At 39.2% G+C, this 14,746-nt stretch overlaps 1 protein-coding gene across 8 annotated transcripts in view; it reads left to right on the forward strand.

Annotated features, from left to right (window-relative positions):
* The window catches only part of LOC148879953 (transcription factor jumonji (jmjC) domain-containing protein), a 120,910-nt gene that overhangs the window by 47,828 nt on the left and 58,336 nt on the right, over nucleotides 1–14,746 (forward strand). For all 8 annotated transcript variants that reach the window (XM_088961734.1, XM_088961739.1, XM_088961736.1 and 5 more), the window contains 2 exons: nucleotides 10,044–10,251; nucleotides 10,367–10,431. In XM_088961734.1, the coding sequence (XP_088817860.1) occupies nucleotides 10,044–10,251; nucleotides 10,367–10,431 (273 nt within the window). The remainder of the gene's footprint in view (nucleotides 1–10,043; nucleotides 10,252–10,366; nucleotides 10,432–14,746) is intronic.

A 14,746-nucleotide genomic window follows, 5' to 3' on the forward strand; every position in this document is an offset into this window, starting at 1 on the left:
CACCTCTGAGGCGTACGTCTCAGGTGCAAGCGCTTTTTTCATGAGGCATGCTAGAGGCATACGCCTCATGCGCCTCATGCACATCTGATATAAAAAGACCGAAAAAGAAAGAAGAAAAAAAAAGGAAAGGAAAGGAAAGGAAAGGAAAAGAAAGGGAAGGGAAAGAAAAAGAAAGAGAAGAAAAAAAAAGAGAAAAGGAACGAAAAGGGAAGGGAAGAAAAGGGGAAAGAAAGTGGTTTGCCACTTGCCCCTCGCTTTGCTCGCTCGCCTCCGCTTCGACAAGACCCCCCCTTTGAACTAATGCTATGCATCTTTATTCTTCTTAAGGTAAAAGATTTTTATTAAAAATAAAGAAAAATTGAGATCCCCCCTTCCTCTTTATCCTCCTCCTAACCCCCTCCTCTTAAGGAGGCTTACGCCTCTTGCGTTCTGAACTACGCCTCACGCCTCTAGGTAGTGGAGTGCCTCGCGTCACGCCTCTATATAGACCTCAAAGAAGGTCACCATGTAAAAAGGAATTCTTGATGTCAAGCTGGAACAAAGGCCAATCATACATAGTAGATAGGGATATCAAAACACAGATTGAGCCAATCTTAGCAACAGGAGAGAAGGTCTTTGTGTAGTCAATGCTATATAGCTAAGTAACCTTTTGTAACAAATCAAGCCTTCAACTGCTCTACACTACCATCTGGTAAATAGTTAACAATGTATACCCACTTACAATCTACACACGCTTGATGGGGGGAAGAGTGGTGAGATCCCACGTATGATTATGAGCTAGAGCTAAGAGTTCTTCTTTTATTGCTTGGTGCCACCTTGGAGAGGTAAGAGCTTCCTAGACATCCTTAGGAATAGGAATAGAAGATAGTAGATAAATAAACTGTTGATGGGAGGTAGAAAGGTAAGATACGAAAACATAATTGGAAATGGGATGAAGATTGCAACTGTGTTTACTCTTTCGCAAGACAATGGGAAGGCCAAGGTTAGAGAGAGGGGGTCAAGCTGGTGTGATAACAATTGTCGAATTTGTTGACGATGAAGAAATTGGAGGAGCCGGTACATGTCGATGCATATACACTTGCCTAATGGGTGGTCGTTCAACAAGAAGTTGCATTGGAGGCGAAGACTTGGTCACAATTGGAACATGAGGAATGGGGTCCTCAATAGGAACTAGAAGTGGAGGTGGAGAGACATCTGATTCATAGAAAAACAGAATAGATTAAAGAATGTGATCAGGCAAGAAAAAAAAGAAAAAAAACGAAATGTATGTATTCTGTTTTGCATGTTTTTCTTGTAGTAGGACCCCAAATTGTTGTTTTTGGGTAGCTTTGTTGACAATTTAGAACAGTTGGGTGCATTTTTGTTGGGTTTTGGTCTCTTGGGTCTTTTTGTAACAAAAGTAATCTTTTAGAGGTTCATTTGAAGTTAGTTTTGTTCTTAAGGAGTTGTTGGTGAGAGGCAAACATTCTAAGGGCTTATGTGTAAATATTTTAACTAGCTTGTCCAGCATGCCAGTAAGTTTTATAAAAGAGAAGGGGGTTGTTTCTGTGGGGGTCTTTTTGGTTCTTTCTCTCTTGTTTGAGCTGTAGCTCAGCCCCAGCTAGGGTTTTCAAGTATTGGGAGCTTGGGTTTTGAGGAGTTGACCTATTTTGGCACCTTCCAATCCCTCCATCGCTACGTGTCTGTGTGGGAGGCCGGCTTGCTGCCATTGTTACTGTAGCGGAACTGTTCTAGGAGGAGTTTTACTTCAGGTTTAGGTCTGAAATCCCTAAAAATCCATGATATTTTGTTGTTTTCAGTTTGGTATTTTTTGTGTTTATTGCTGTATACTTGAGGTACTACATGTAATTTGTCTTTTTGTCCACATTAAGTGGTATCAGAGCAAGTTCTTTCCTTGGGTTTGCTTCAAAGTTCATCTCCCTTCTTGTGTTTTCTATATTATCATGGCTGCAAGGGGTGGACATGGTAGGGGTGGTAGAAGACCACAACATGTCACTATAGAGGCTATAAGAGGACTGCAAGAACATATTGAACATCTTGCTAACTTGTAGCTCAAAATGCTGCTAGGGATGGTGACGTAGCAAATGATTTGGGGCTAGGAAGAAGACAAGCTCATAGAGTTGATGATCAACTCATTGACATTATTATTGAAGAATCAAGTGAAGACATTAAGCAACCTGAAGGTGATCAGCATGGAAGGAATAACAACCAGCGGTGGGAAGACTGAATACTGCAAGCTCTACAATCCAATCGAGGTCATGGTGTTCAACTTCATATTTCCGAGTTTGATGGTAAGTTGGAACCTGAAGAGCTTCTAGACTGGTTGGACAGTATTGAAAATTATTTTGATTGGAAAGAAATGAATGAAGACAGAAAAGTGAAGCTTGTAATAGCCAAGATGCGTGGGACAGCCTTAGATTGGTGGAAAAATTACCAAAGGGACAGAGAAAGGAAAGGGAAAAGAAAGGTTATTTCCTGGGGAAGAATGAAAGAGAAGCTGAAATCCCAATTCTTACCACCAGACTATGAGCAAACTCTTTACCAAAGGGTGCAGAATTTAAGGCAACGGGAAAAGAGTGTGAATGAGTACTCAAAAGAGTTTAATAGATTAACTCTTTGGAGTAATATGTCAGAAACTGAACAGAAAAAAGTTAGTAGATATATCAATGGTTTGAAGTTGCCAATACAAGATCAAGTCAGCCTACATTGCCTGTATAAGATAAAGGATGCATATCAGCTAGCTCTAAAGGTTGAAGCTCAATTGAGTCAGAGGTTAGGGCGGAGGCTGAGTGCTGTCCAAGGTACATCTCTATTAGTGGGTCAAAGTGTTTGGGCTGATAGGGGTCGTGTGATCAACCAAACACGCCCTATAGTCCAAGAGACTTCAAATGCAACAAAGAGCAGTCAAGGGCAGCAGCCTACTATTAGATGTTTTAGGTGTATGGAGTTGGGACATTGTTCAAATGAATGTCCTAAGAGAAGGATTGAAGGGCAAACACATCTGGTTAATGAAGGCACTGATGAACAACAAGATGATATAGGCCACTGTTGAGGATGGGCAAGTGGCTGAAACTACTGAAGCTAATGCTTTAGAGGAAGAAAACTTGGATGGGGATATTGTGGGTGAAGCTCTAGTGATATGACACTCTATGGTTGCACCTCAAGAACCACTACTAGGGGATTAGTTGAGAAAGAATATCTTTAGAACACGTACAACTGGCGGGAAGTCGTGTAACCTGATTATTGATAGTGGGAGCAGTGAGAATGTTGTTTCTCAAGAAATGGTGGATAAATTACAGCTCAAGACTATTCAACACCCCCGACCATATCGTATTTTGTGGTTCAACAAAGGAAATGAGGTAAGAGTTTCTTGTAAATGCCTAGTCAAATTTTCTATTGGTAATACATTTGAAGAATCAGTATGGTGTGATGTTGTCCCAATGGATGCATGCCATATTCTCTTGGGCCGCCCATGACAATATGATCGTAAGACCATTCATTATGGGGACAAGAACACATACAACTTTGTGAAAGACAAAAAGAAGATAACTCTTAAACCAGTGCAACTTGATTCATTTCCAATGAAGGAAACAAAGCCAACCACTACTCTCTTCACCTCAAATAAATTGGATCAAGAAGATGGGAATTTGGATGTTGTTTATGTGCTGGTTACAAAAGAAGCTAGGAAAGAAACACCTGCTCCAGAGTTGGTGAAGGAGCTACTTCATGAGTATACTGATGTGATGCCTGAAGATTTAGCCGATGGCCTTCCTCCTCTAAGAGATGTACAACATCATATAGATTTAATGCTAGGAGCAGCCTTGCCTAACCTACTCCACTATAGAATGAGCCTTAAGGAGCATGAGGAGCTCCAAAGTCAAGTAACAGAGTTGTTGAAGAAGGGGCTGATCCGTGAGAGCTTAAGCCCATGTGCTGTACCACCTTTGCTCACACCAAAGAAAGATGGTAGTTGGCATATGTGTGTTGATAGTCGTGCCATTAACAAGATTACAGTTAAATGCAGGTTTCCCATACCCCGCCTTGATGACTTGTTGGACACATTGTTTGGATCACAAGTCTTTTCAAAGATAGATCTGAAGAGTGGATACCATCAAATTCGTATCCTAGAGGGGGATGAATGGAAGAATGCATTCAAGACTAAGGAAGGTCTTTATGAATGGCTAGTTATGCCATTTGGGTTATCTAATGCTCCTAGCACCTTTATGAGGTTCATGAGCCAAGTTTTAAGACCGTTTATTGGGAAGTTTGTGGTAGTTTATTTTGATGACATACTCATCCACAACAAAGATCATGACAGCCATTTAGAACACTTGAGAGCAATCCTAGAAGTCTTGAGACAAAATCAACTATATATAAATTTGAAGAAGTGTAATTTTATGATAGATCGGTTGGTGTTTTTGGGGGTATGTTGTTTCAGCCAAGGGGATTGAGGTGGATCAACAAAAGTTCAAGCTATTGTGGCCATCACCAAAGACTTTAACTGAAATTCATGGTTTCCATGGGCTAGCAACATTTTGTCATTGGTTTATAAAGAATTTCAGCACTATTGTGGCACCCATTACTGAATGCTTGAGAGGAGGTGAGTTTACTTGGATTTCTGTAGCTGAGAAAAAATTCCAAGACCTAAAGAAGAGGATGACGAAGGCTCCGGTATTGGCTTTACCTGATTTTAACAAGCTCTTTGAAGTTGAATGTGATGCATCCTATGTTGGGATTGGAGCTGTCCTTAGCCAAGAAGGCCGTCCAGTTGCTTACTTTAGTGAGAAACTCAATGATGCTAGAAGGAGGTATTCCACTTATGATGTTGAGTTTTATGCCATTGTGCAAGCGTTGAAGTTTTGGAGGCATTATCTTATCCAACGGGAGTTTGTGTTGTATTCAGACCATGAAGCATTGAAACACCTTAACTCCCAACAGAAGATAAGGGGAAGACATGCTAAATGGATTGACTTTCTACAAGAATATAATTTTGTTTTGAAGCATAAGGCTGGAAAGCAAAACCGAGTAGCTGATGCTCTTAGTAGGAGAGTTCACTTGGTGTCAACAATGTCTACTAATGTTGTGGGATTCAGCTCCATCAAAGACCAATACCGAGATGACACTTATTTTGACCCTATTTGTAGAAGCTATACAACAGGTGACAAGGATATTTAAGCCAAGTTTGTGTGGAATGATGGTTACTTATTCATGGGCAATAGGTTATGTATTCCATTAGGATCCTTGAGGGCATTACTCATTGCTGATTTGCATTGCAAGGGACGTTTTGGTCGCAAGAAGACACTTGAAATGGTCTCCAAAAGGTATTTTTGGCCAAGGCTACAAAAAGGATGTGTTCTATTATGTTGATAGATGTCACAAGTGCCAAACATCTAAGTGGCAGCATCAAAATACAGGTTTGTATCTTCCCTTACCCATACCAGAAGCACCGTGGACTGGTATTACTATGGATTTTGTGTTGGGGTTGCCAAGAACAGCTAGGGGTAATGACTCTATTTTTGTTGTGGTTGATCGTTTCTCTAAAATGACCCATTTTATTGTTTGCCAAAAGACTTCTGATGCTTCTCATGTAGCTAACTTGTTTTCAAAGAAGTTGTTCGGTTGCATTGGTTGCCAAGATCTATCACATCAGATCATGACACAAGATTCCTTAGCCACTTCTGCAGAAGTTTATGGAAGCGTATGGGTACTACCCTACAGTATAGCAGTACATTTCACCCACAAATAGATGGACAAACTGAAGTGGTTAACTGAAGCCTAGGCAAGTTGTTGAGGAGCCTAGTTGGAGACTACTTAAAGCAATGGGATCTCATCCTACCCCAAGCTGAATTTACCTTCAATGATTCAGTTAATAGATCTACATGGAAGACTCCTTTTGAGGTGGTGTACAGTCGGTCACCTAAAAGTGTTGTTGATCTAGCTCCTGTAACAGGGTTGTGGCGAGTGAGTGATGATGCCAAAGCTTTAGCTGAATCCATTCGAGAGATTCAAGAGAGTGTACGACATAAGCTGAAAGAAAGCAACCAAAGGTATAAAGAAGCTAAGGATAAGCATCGTCGAATGAAAGAGTTTCATGAGGGCGATCTAGTCATGGTTTATTTGCGGCCTGAGAGGTTTCCTGTTGGGACCTACCATAAGTTGAAGCAGAAAAGGATTGGACCATGTCAAGAGGTTTGGTGACAATGCATATGAAATTGAGTTACCAACTGATTTGTCCATTTCACTCATTTTTAATATAGCAAACCACTTTGATTACCATGGGGACCCAGAACCAACAATAAAGGATGGGCGAGGACAAGCACAAAGGGCTAGAAGTTCTAATGAGTTTGAACAAATAGATGGTGTAGAAGATGTCCGAGTCACCAACACTCGAAATGGGGCCTATTTTTGGTTCTTAGTCAAGTGGGAAGGGAAACCATCAATTGAGAACTCTTGGATTAGTGAAGAGGAGTTTATGAAGCTAGATGGAAACATGTGCAAGGTTGCTAAAATTGCTGCTTGCACGTGGTCGAGCTCTTTTTAACCCGACGTGAATGATGAGGCAAGAAAAAAAAGAAAAAAAAGAAAAAAAAGAAAAAAAAAAGAATGTGTTTATGTATTCTGTTTTGCATGTTTTTCTTGTAGTAGGATCCCAAATTGTTGTTTTTGGGTAGCTTTGTTGACAGTTTGGGACCAGGGGTATTTTTGTCATTCTATAAGTCAGATTTTTGGTTAGGGCAGTTGGGTGCATTTCTGTTGGGTTTTGGTCTCTTGGGTCTTTTTGTAACAAAAGTAATCTTTTAGGGGTTCATTTGAAGTTAATTTTGTTCTTAAGGAGTTGGTGAGAGGCAAACATTCTAAGGGCTTATGTGTAAATATTTTAACTAGCTTGTCCAACATGCCAGTGAGTTTTATAAAAGAGAAGGGGGTTGTTTCTGTGCGGGTCTTTTTGGTTCTTTCTCTCTTGTTTGAGCTGTAGCTCAGCCCCAGCTAGGGTTTTCAAGTATTGGTAGCTTGGGTTTTGAGGAGTTGACCTATTTTGACACCTTCCAATCCCTCCATCGCTACGTGTCTGTGCGGGAGGCCAGCTTGCTGCCATTGTTACTGTAGCGGAACTGTTCCAGGAGGAGTTTTACTTCTGATTCAGGTCTGAAATCTCTAAAAAATTTAAGATATTTTGTTGTTTTTTGTCCACATCAAAACGTAACATTGGAACAAACAAAAGAACGTCTAGAACTGGGATTATAATACTTATACCCTTTCTAGGTCCTAGAATAGCCAAGAAAACACACTTGGTAGATTGTGCATCTATTTTGTCCATTCTAGGCCCAAGATTATGAACAATATACACACATCCAATAAACCATGGGAGTGAGAGGGTAAGGAGACAGTGGGGAACAAAGCGGAGAAGGGAGAATGGCCTTCAAGGATAGACATGGGCATCCAATTAATAAGGAAGCAAGATGTAAACACATCACTGTAAAAACGTTTGGGTACATACATATGGTTTAAAAGGGATTGAGCCATCTCTAAGAGATGGCCGTTCTTTCTCTTAGCCACCCCATTTCGGTGAGGGGTGTAAGTACATGAGGTTTGATGTATAATGCCATGTTATTCCAAATATTGCTGAAACGATGTATAAAAATATTCTCGACCATTACCGGAACGGAGAATTTTAATGTGTATACCAAACTGAGTGCGAATTTCAGCCTGAAACTTTTAGAAAATAGAAAACGGTTCACTCATTTCTTTCATAAGATAAGGCCGTGTCATCCTTGAGTAATCATCAACAAAAATTACAAGATACTTGTGACCATTGTATGACACCACTTTATTTGGACCCCAAATGTCCGAGTGGACCAAAGAAAAAGGACTTGACATACAATTTTCAACCCTAGGACTAAATGGGAAAATGATGGTGTTTCCCATACTTTCACGACTCACATTCCAAAGTAGAAAGGCGATTCATTGATGGAACACGTAGCTTAAGTGCCTTAAGGGACAACTAAAGAGATGTTGATGAACTACCACCATCAAGTTAATATAGTCCACTAGCTTCATGCCCTTGACCAATCTTCATTCCTGTATTGAGATCCTAAAAAACACAAGAAGGGTAAAAGTTGATAGAGCAATTAAGAGACTTGATCAATTTACTAACAAAGATAAGGTTAAAAGGGAATTTGGAAATATACAAAAACTGAAGACACGGGAAATGAATCTATGTCAACATTACCAATATCATAGATAGAAGATGTGGGTCCATTAGCAAGAGTAGCAGTGTGTGATGCACAAGATTGACAAAGAGAAGAAAACACACCTGGAGTTTTAGTCATACGATCGGAACATCTAGAGTCGATAATCTAATGGAATGGATTGGATGCCAGAGTAACCACTCATATTCATCACGTGGAACACATCATTTCTTTCTCGGAGGCATCCATAGATGTAGAAGGTGTTTGATCAACTTGCTGAATTTCATCTCTCGTACCACCACCACCACTAGCGACCACATGATTTTCCCAAGCTGAGCGTGGTCCATGTAGATCATAACAAAAACTGACATTGTGTCCCTTCATTTCACATTATTTACACTTACTCAGACCATTACTACGTCCCTTCATTTCACACTGAATTTTGACATCAGATGTAAGGGGGTGATAAACATTCAACTCATTCTGAAGATTCCTCATGTTGGCATAATGCTTCTCAAGACTTTAATTACCTTATTGCAGATTAAAATACTCTTGGTAAAGCTGGTATATTGTGGTAGCATAATATTTGCATGGTCCCAAATCTCCTTCTCTATATCTAAGAACATAATGTTCACACTGATCTTGGGTTCCATGCTATTCCATAACCATGTCATTATTTGTGCTTCTTTTTGTTCCCACACTGTACCCCTGAGAATCAGCTGAGGGTTTTTCTTCTTTCACATGCTTCACCTTCTTCTTAAGCCTAAGAAAAACTTCTACAAACATGGACCAAGGCACATAATTCTCACCATTCAGTTTAATAGAAATCATCTGCACATTCAGGTAATTAGGGGAATCAAAACACTAGATTTGTGTTCACTGCTGTCTCCCATAGATGCCAGGGTAAAAAGAAAATTTCCACTCACTAGTATGTTACACCACCTCGCTTGCTAGCCACGACATTGCACACTAATGGCTAGTTATTGCTGAAAACATCTGTTGTCACAGTTTTCAGCAATAATAGACATTGCTGTCCTACACTTTCAACACCACAAACCACATGGATACACCCCACACACATACCACTAGGTCTGTGACCAATCAGTCCTGCACTAATCTGTCTACTACCTGAAACAGCCCTCTTTGGTCCATCGATTAGAAGGTTTTCTACCAACCACCTGAAACAATCACTGCGCCACCAACTTGAGGCATGAAAACCTCCAGAAGAAGAAAACAATCACTCAACTTGAGGCATCAATGAGATATCTGCAGAAAACTAGGGTAAAGGGTGATTAAAAAGTTCTGGGCAGATTTGAACCGATTACAGTTGCTCTGATACCATGTTACAATTCGGATCTGTACTGGTTTCAGCCCTAGAATAACAGGGAAAAAGTGCAGAGAAGAAAGTTAAGAGATAAAGAAGAGAAGAGAAGTAGGAGAAAAAGACTGGTTCAAACTAGAGAGAAAAGTTCTCTCTCTAGTTGACCATATATTATTTATATGTTTCTAATTAAAATCACAAAGACAGTTATGCCCCTAATTAAGTATGGGAGACAACACTTAAAGCACAATATAAAGGACATTACACCACACTCTTAATATAAAACAAAATGACCAAACTACCCCTTTACAGCTGACTCTAACAATTAAGAATGAGAATGTATTACATCAATATTTTACAAGACAATCATCCCAACAGGGACATTAGGTGCGACCCCCTAAAAGAAACAAATCAACTGAGCTAAAAAAATCTGCTACAATTTATTTCCTATATTAGTTTCTACTTGAGTTGAATTTTCATATCCATGGGAGGCCATAAATAATCTAACTATTCATATGTGCTCATATGTGCAGGAACTTGAAGTCCTTTTGCAAGAACTTAATCACTTCAGCATCTGTATTCCAGAGTTGAAGCTTCTAAGACAATATCACAATGATGCTGTGACCTGGATTTCTCATTTTCATGATTTTATAGTGAACGCCCGGGGTAGGGAGGACCAGAAGTGTGTCGTTCAAGAGCTAACTTGCATTTTGGATGCTGGAAAGTTATTGAGGGTGCAAGGTTTGGCTTTATGATCCTATGGGTTTCTTTTTGTGTTAGTTCTATTTGATTTAAGCAGTTGGTGGAATATTATTCTTTTAATATGTGCTGAAGCTTATTCTATTGTCTCAAACAGTAGATGAATTGCCCCTTGTTGAGGAAGAACTAAAGAAGGCGTGCTGCAGAGAAAAAGCTCTACAGGTAACTGAATTTAACTGCATTCTGTTCTTAGATTTATGTGCTTACTGAACAATTTTAGATTTTAAAGATGATCATCTTCCGTCACATTTTGTTTTGTGGTTCACCTTTGTACTTCGTACAATTTCTTCTTTTGATATTTAAGAAAAAATGTTATTAATACTAAAAGTGCAGTTTTAGAAAAAGGATGCTATGCAGTAGTCTGTATTGTTTTTTGGTATATCCCCTCTACATACAAAACAGTATTCAAGAAAACAATCCTTATTTATTACTGTTGTTAATCTGTTAACATGTGCCACAAGGCCACTTTTGCCGAAGACTGTGTGCCGCCAGCCCAACTTTTTGAAGCCTTCAATCACTTTCTCTTCTCCTCTCTTCCTTTCTTCCTCTCCCTTCTCTTCTCCTCTATTTTCTTCTTATTTCTACTTGAATAATATGTTATCAGAGTGCTATTCTAGGCCCTAGAAGCATTTTTTAACCCCAAAATTTACTCCAGATGGAGGGGGGCCACCTTAAAATTAGTCCCTAGATGCATTTAGATTTTGCGTTCTTATTTGGAGCTTACCTTTTTTGACTGGAAAGGGTAGAATCTATAATCGTCCTGATCTGATCACCTTTTTCTGATTTCCTTTCACTCTTTCTTGGTTGTAGTACCAAGAAAAGTTACCTGGTGGAGCAGGGGAATGATCTAAGTCAGTAATGAGTGTGGTTTGGACCCCTCCACCTAGTGGATTCGTGAAACTAAACTTTGATGGGTGTAGCAGGGGAAGTCCGGTACAATCGGGGATTGGGGGTGTTTTTAGGGATGAAAATGGGGTCATTTCTGCTATATTCTCTGGCCCAATTGGAGTGGGTGACTCCCTTAGAGCTGAGATATTTGCAGTTATGGAAGGAGTACAGAAAGCTAAGGAGTTGAGCATCAAGAAACTCTTAATTGAAGGGGATTCAGAGGTGGTGATAGGGTGGCTGATTAATAGCAGTGTGGTTACTTGTCTAATGTCTCTTGTGGATTTAGCATCTCCTAGTGTTACTTCTTCTCAAGGAAGTCTTAATAGGCATAGTTGTCAAGGCGACACCTAGGCAACAAGGCGAGGCTCGCCTCGCCTAATCGCCTAACAGTTTTCTACTTCTTACTATTAAATACTTTTGTATTCATTCTCTTTTGAGATTATAATTATAAAATAGACATTATTAAACTAAAATAATCATTTTGTGTGTTTATATACTGATTTCTTTTATTATTTTCTTATTTTTTAGGGTCTAATCAACACAAACATTGCTAAATGCTGTATTGAATCCTCAAAGACTAAAAAACCTGAACCAATAAGGAAGAACCAAAAATTTTATCTAATCAGCACATTTTCCTCTGCCATATATTCTTCTTCTACTTCTTCTTCTTCCTACTACTACTACTACTACTACTACCAATACTTTTTATTTTCTTCTTTTCCTATAACAAAAATAAGGGTTCAGCCCCTATATTTTTTGAATATTATTTTCCTTCTTCCTTTTCTTCTCATGAATATGTTGATTTTCTATACTTTAATATGAAGTTTATACTTTTCTTATGAAAATCATGAATAATTATTTAAGAAATATGGTTTTGGTACCTAGGGAACTACCCTAGGATCTATGTTTTTAACATAAAAAATCATTCGCCTAAGCGATGCCTAGGCACCCGCCTAGGCAACTAGGCGACTAGGTGCCCCCCAGTCGCCTAGCCTCACCTTGGCGCCTTGAATACTATGTTAATAGGGATGGACAGCATGCATTTTCCTATGATTATTACTCTCTTAGATGGGTTAAACTACTTGTAGTGATCTAAGGCTATTTTGATAAATGTTACAGCTTGGGGGGAAGCTACATTAATGGAAAGGTCAAAGAACCTAAATTTGGATCTACTAAACATGACAGGTAGGGTCAAGAAAATAGTATGGTAATGTTTTGGCTTCTTGGATCCATGCTGCCCCTAAAGAGGAAGAATTTCATGTGGGTAGATACAGCTTGTGAGATTTGGGAGCAAGTTAAGTCAACTTACTTTGAACAAGGACATTATGCTAAAATTTATTTGCTATAGGCAGAGTCTTCTAATTGTAAGCAGGGTACTGTTGTTTGTCTGCATATTACGCTTCTCTTACTTCTGTCTAGGAGTTGGGCCACTATTAGAGCATTGAGTGAAGAGTGATGGTGATGCCAAAGCATATAAGAAGCTTGTATCCCAACAGCATGTTTTTGCCTTTCCATTTGATTGAATCTTGTGTATGAACCTTTCCATGTCCAGATTTTAGGAAGTAGATAGCGCCCCTCTATTCAGGAGGTGTATGCTTTAGTCCAATAAAAAAAGTGCAGAAGAAGCTTGATGAATATTTCTGAGGGGGAGCAATGAATTGCTTTAGTAGCAAACGGTCATGGAGTGAAGAAGGGTGACCACAAGAAAAGCAATGATAAGGACAAACTGTGGTATTCTCATTGTTAGAGAGGCCTAGATATACCTGTGAGACATGTTGTGACTTAGTTGGAAGCTTAAGTGGACAAACAAGAGCAAGGACTCTACTAAGAAACTGAATCCTAGGAAGTATAACTTAGCAAATCTGGATTCTTAGAAGGCTTAGAGTGATAGTTCTACTACTTGTACATCTCGGGAGCATCCTTCCTGTTTTGACCTAAGGAGGATATTATCAACTCCTTTTGTGATCATCTTGAGCTATATGGTAGGACTCTTCGACAGATGGATAGTTAGGTTCCTGCACCTACCTCCCTTGTGTCTTCATTAGGTAAAATTATTTCTGCATTTCATTTGTTGACCCAAGTTCTTGATGCCCCTTGGATCATTGATTTAGGGGCCTCTAACCATATGACCAGTAATTCTAATTTGTTTGTCTTATATTTTTTTCCCTAGTAGGGATAAAACGAGTTTGATAGATGGATCCTTCTTCCTTGTTGCCAGTCAGGGGTTTGTATCCCTTCTTCATGGTCTTGTACTTTCTAATGCCCTTCATGTTCCTAAACTTCCTATTAATTTGTTGTCCATTAGCAGTATTGCTCAATCTTTAAATTGTTATATGACCTCTTTTCTTTGTTCTTGTGTTTTCTAGGATTTGACCTTCGGGGGGATGATTGGTGGAGTAAGTAGGGTCGATGGTCTTTACACTTTGGAGAATAAAGCTCGTTTTGCGGTGTTTGAGTCTATAAGTCTGTTGAATTAGTTAAATGAGAGTCAGGTTTACTTTTTTAAAGTCTTGTTTCCTGAGCTGTTTAAGTTTGTTTCTATTTCAAATTTATAGTGTCAAACATGTCAATTGGGTAAGCATTGTAGAACAACTTTCCCTTCAATTATAAAAGATCAATTTCCTTTGCACATTGTGCATTTTGATATTTAGGGACCTACAATTTTGCCCACTGAGTGTGGCTACAAATACTTTATTAATTTCGTTGTTGATTATTCTAGGTATATGTGGATATATCCTATGCACTCTAGAGAAAGTACCCAAAATTGCGAGGGACTTTCAGCGCATGATTTTCACTTAGTCTCATGTTGAGATTCAGATCTTTCTATCAGACAATGGTAAAGAGTACTTCCATGGTGGTTTTAATGAATTCTTTGCCTTCTATGGATCTGTCCATTGAGGCTCTTGTTCTAGAACACCACAATAAAATGGTGTTGTAGAATGAAGAACCATCTTTTTGAACATACTCGTGGTTTGGTGTTGCATATGAATGTCCCAAGTGTTTTTGGATAGATGCTCTATTAACAGTTGCTTATGTTATTTAATTGTATGCCATCTTGGATGTTGCAGTACAAGGCCCCACATCAGCCTTTTTTCCCTATCTTCCTTGTTTTCTATTCCCTTGCATATTTTTATTTGTTGTTGTTTTTGTTGATGACGTGCCTCCCACTTGTGGTAAGTTAGGTCCCAAAGCTATTCCTTGTGCCTTTCTTCGGTACTCTTCTTTCAAGAAGGGATATAAATGTTTTGATCATGTTTCACACAAACATTTTGTGTCTATGGATATGTCCTTTGAATCTAATCCCTTCTTTCCTACCTCTCCTCTGGGGGGGGGGATAGTATGGAGAGGCAGGTTCGACAAGTCCATCTTCTTTCCTAGATCCTACTCCCTTTCATGTGTTCTTGAGGCATTATATCGGTAGAGTTCAAAGAGTGTGGAGTAACCTAAAACTGTGCAATCAATATCATTGGATCCTCTTAATGCAAATCCTTCCTAGCCAAGTAGTCTCATTCCTGTTCATATTCCTAATCCTATTGCTAATGATGATTCTATTGATGATCCTGACATTCCTATTGCATATAGAGTGTCA

This window comes from Nelumbo lutea, chromosome 1 (assembly GCF_056320005.1).
Source record: "Nelumbo lutea isolate HS-2025 chromosome 1, American lotus-T2T, whole genome shotgun sequence".
NCBI classification, from domain to species: domain Eukaryota; kingdom Viridiplantae; phylum Streptophyta; class Magnoliopsida; order Proteales; family Nelumbonaceae; genus Nelumbo; species Nelumbo lutea.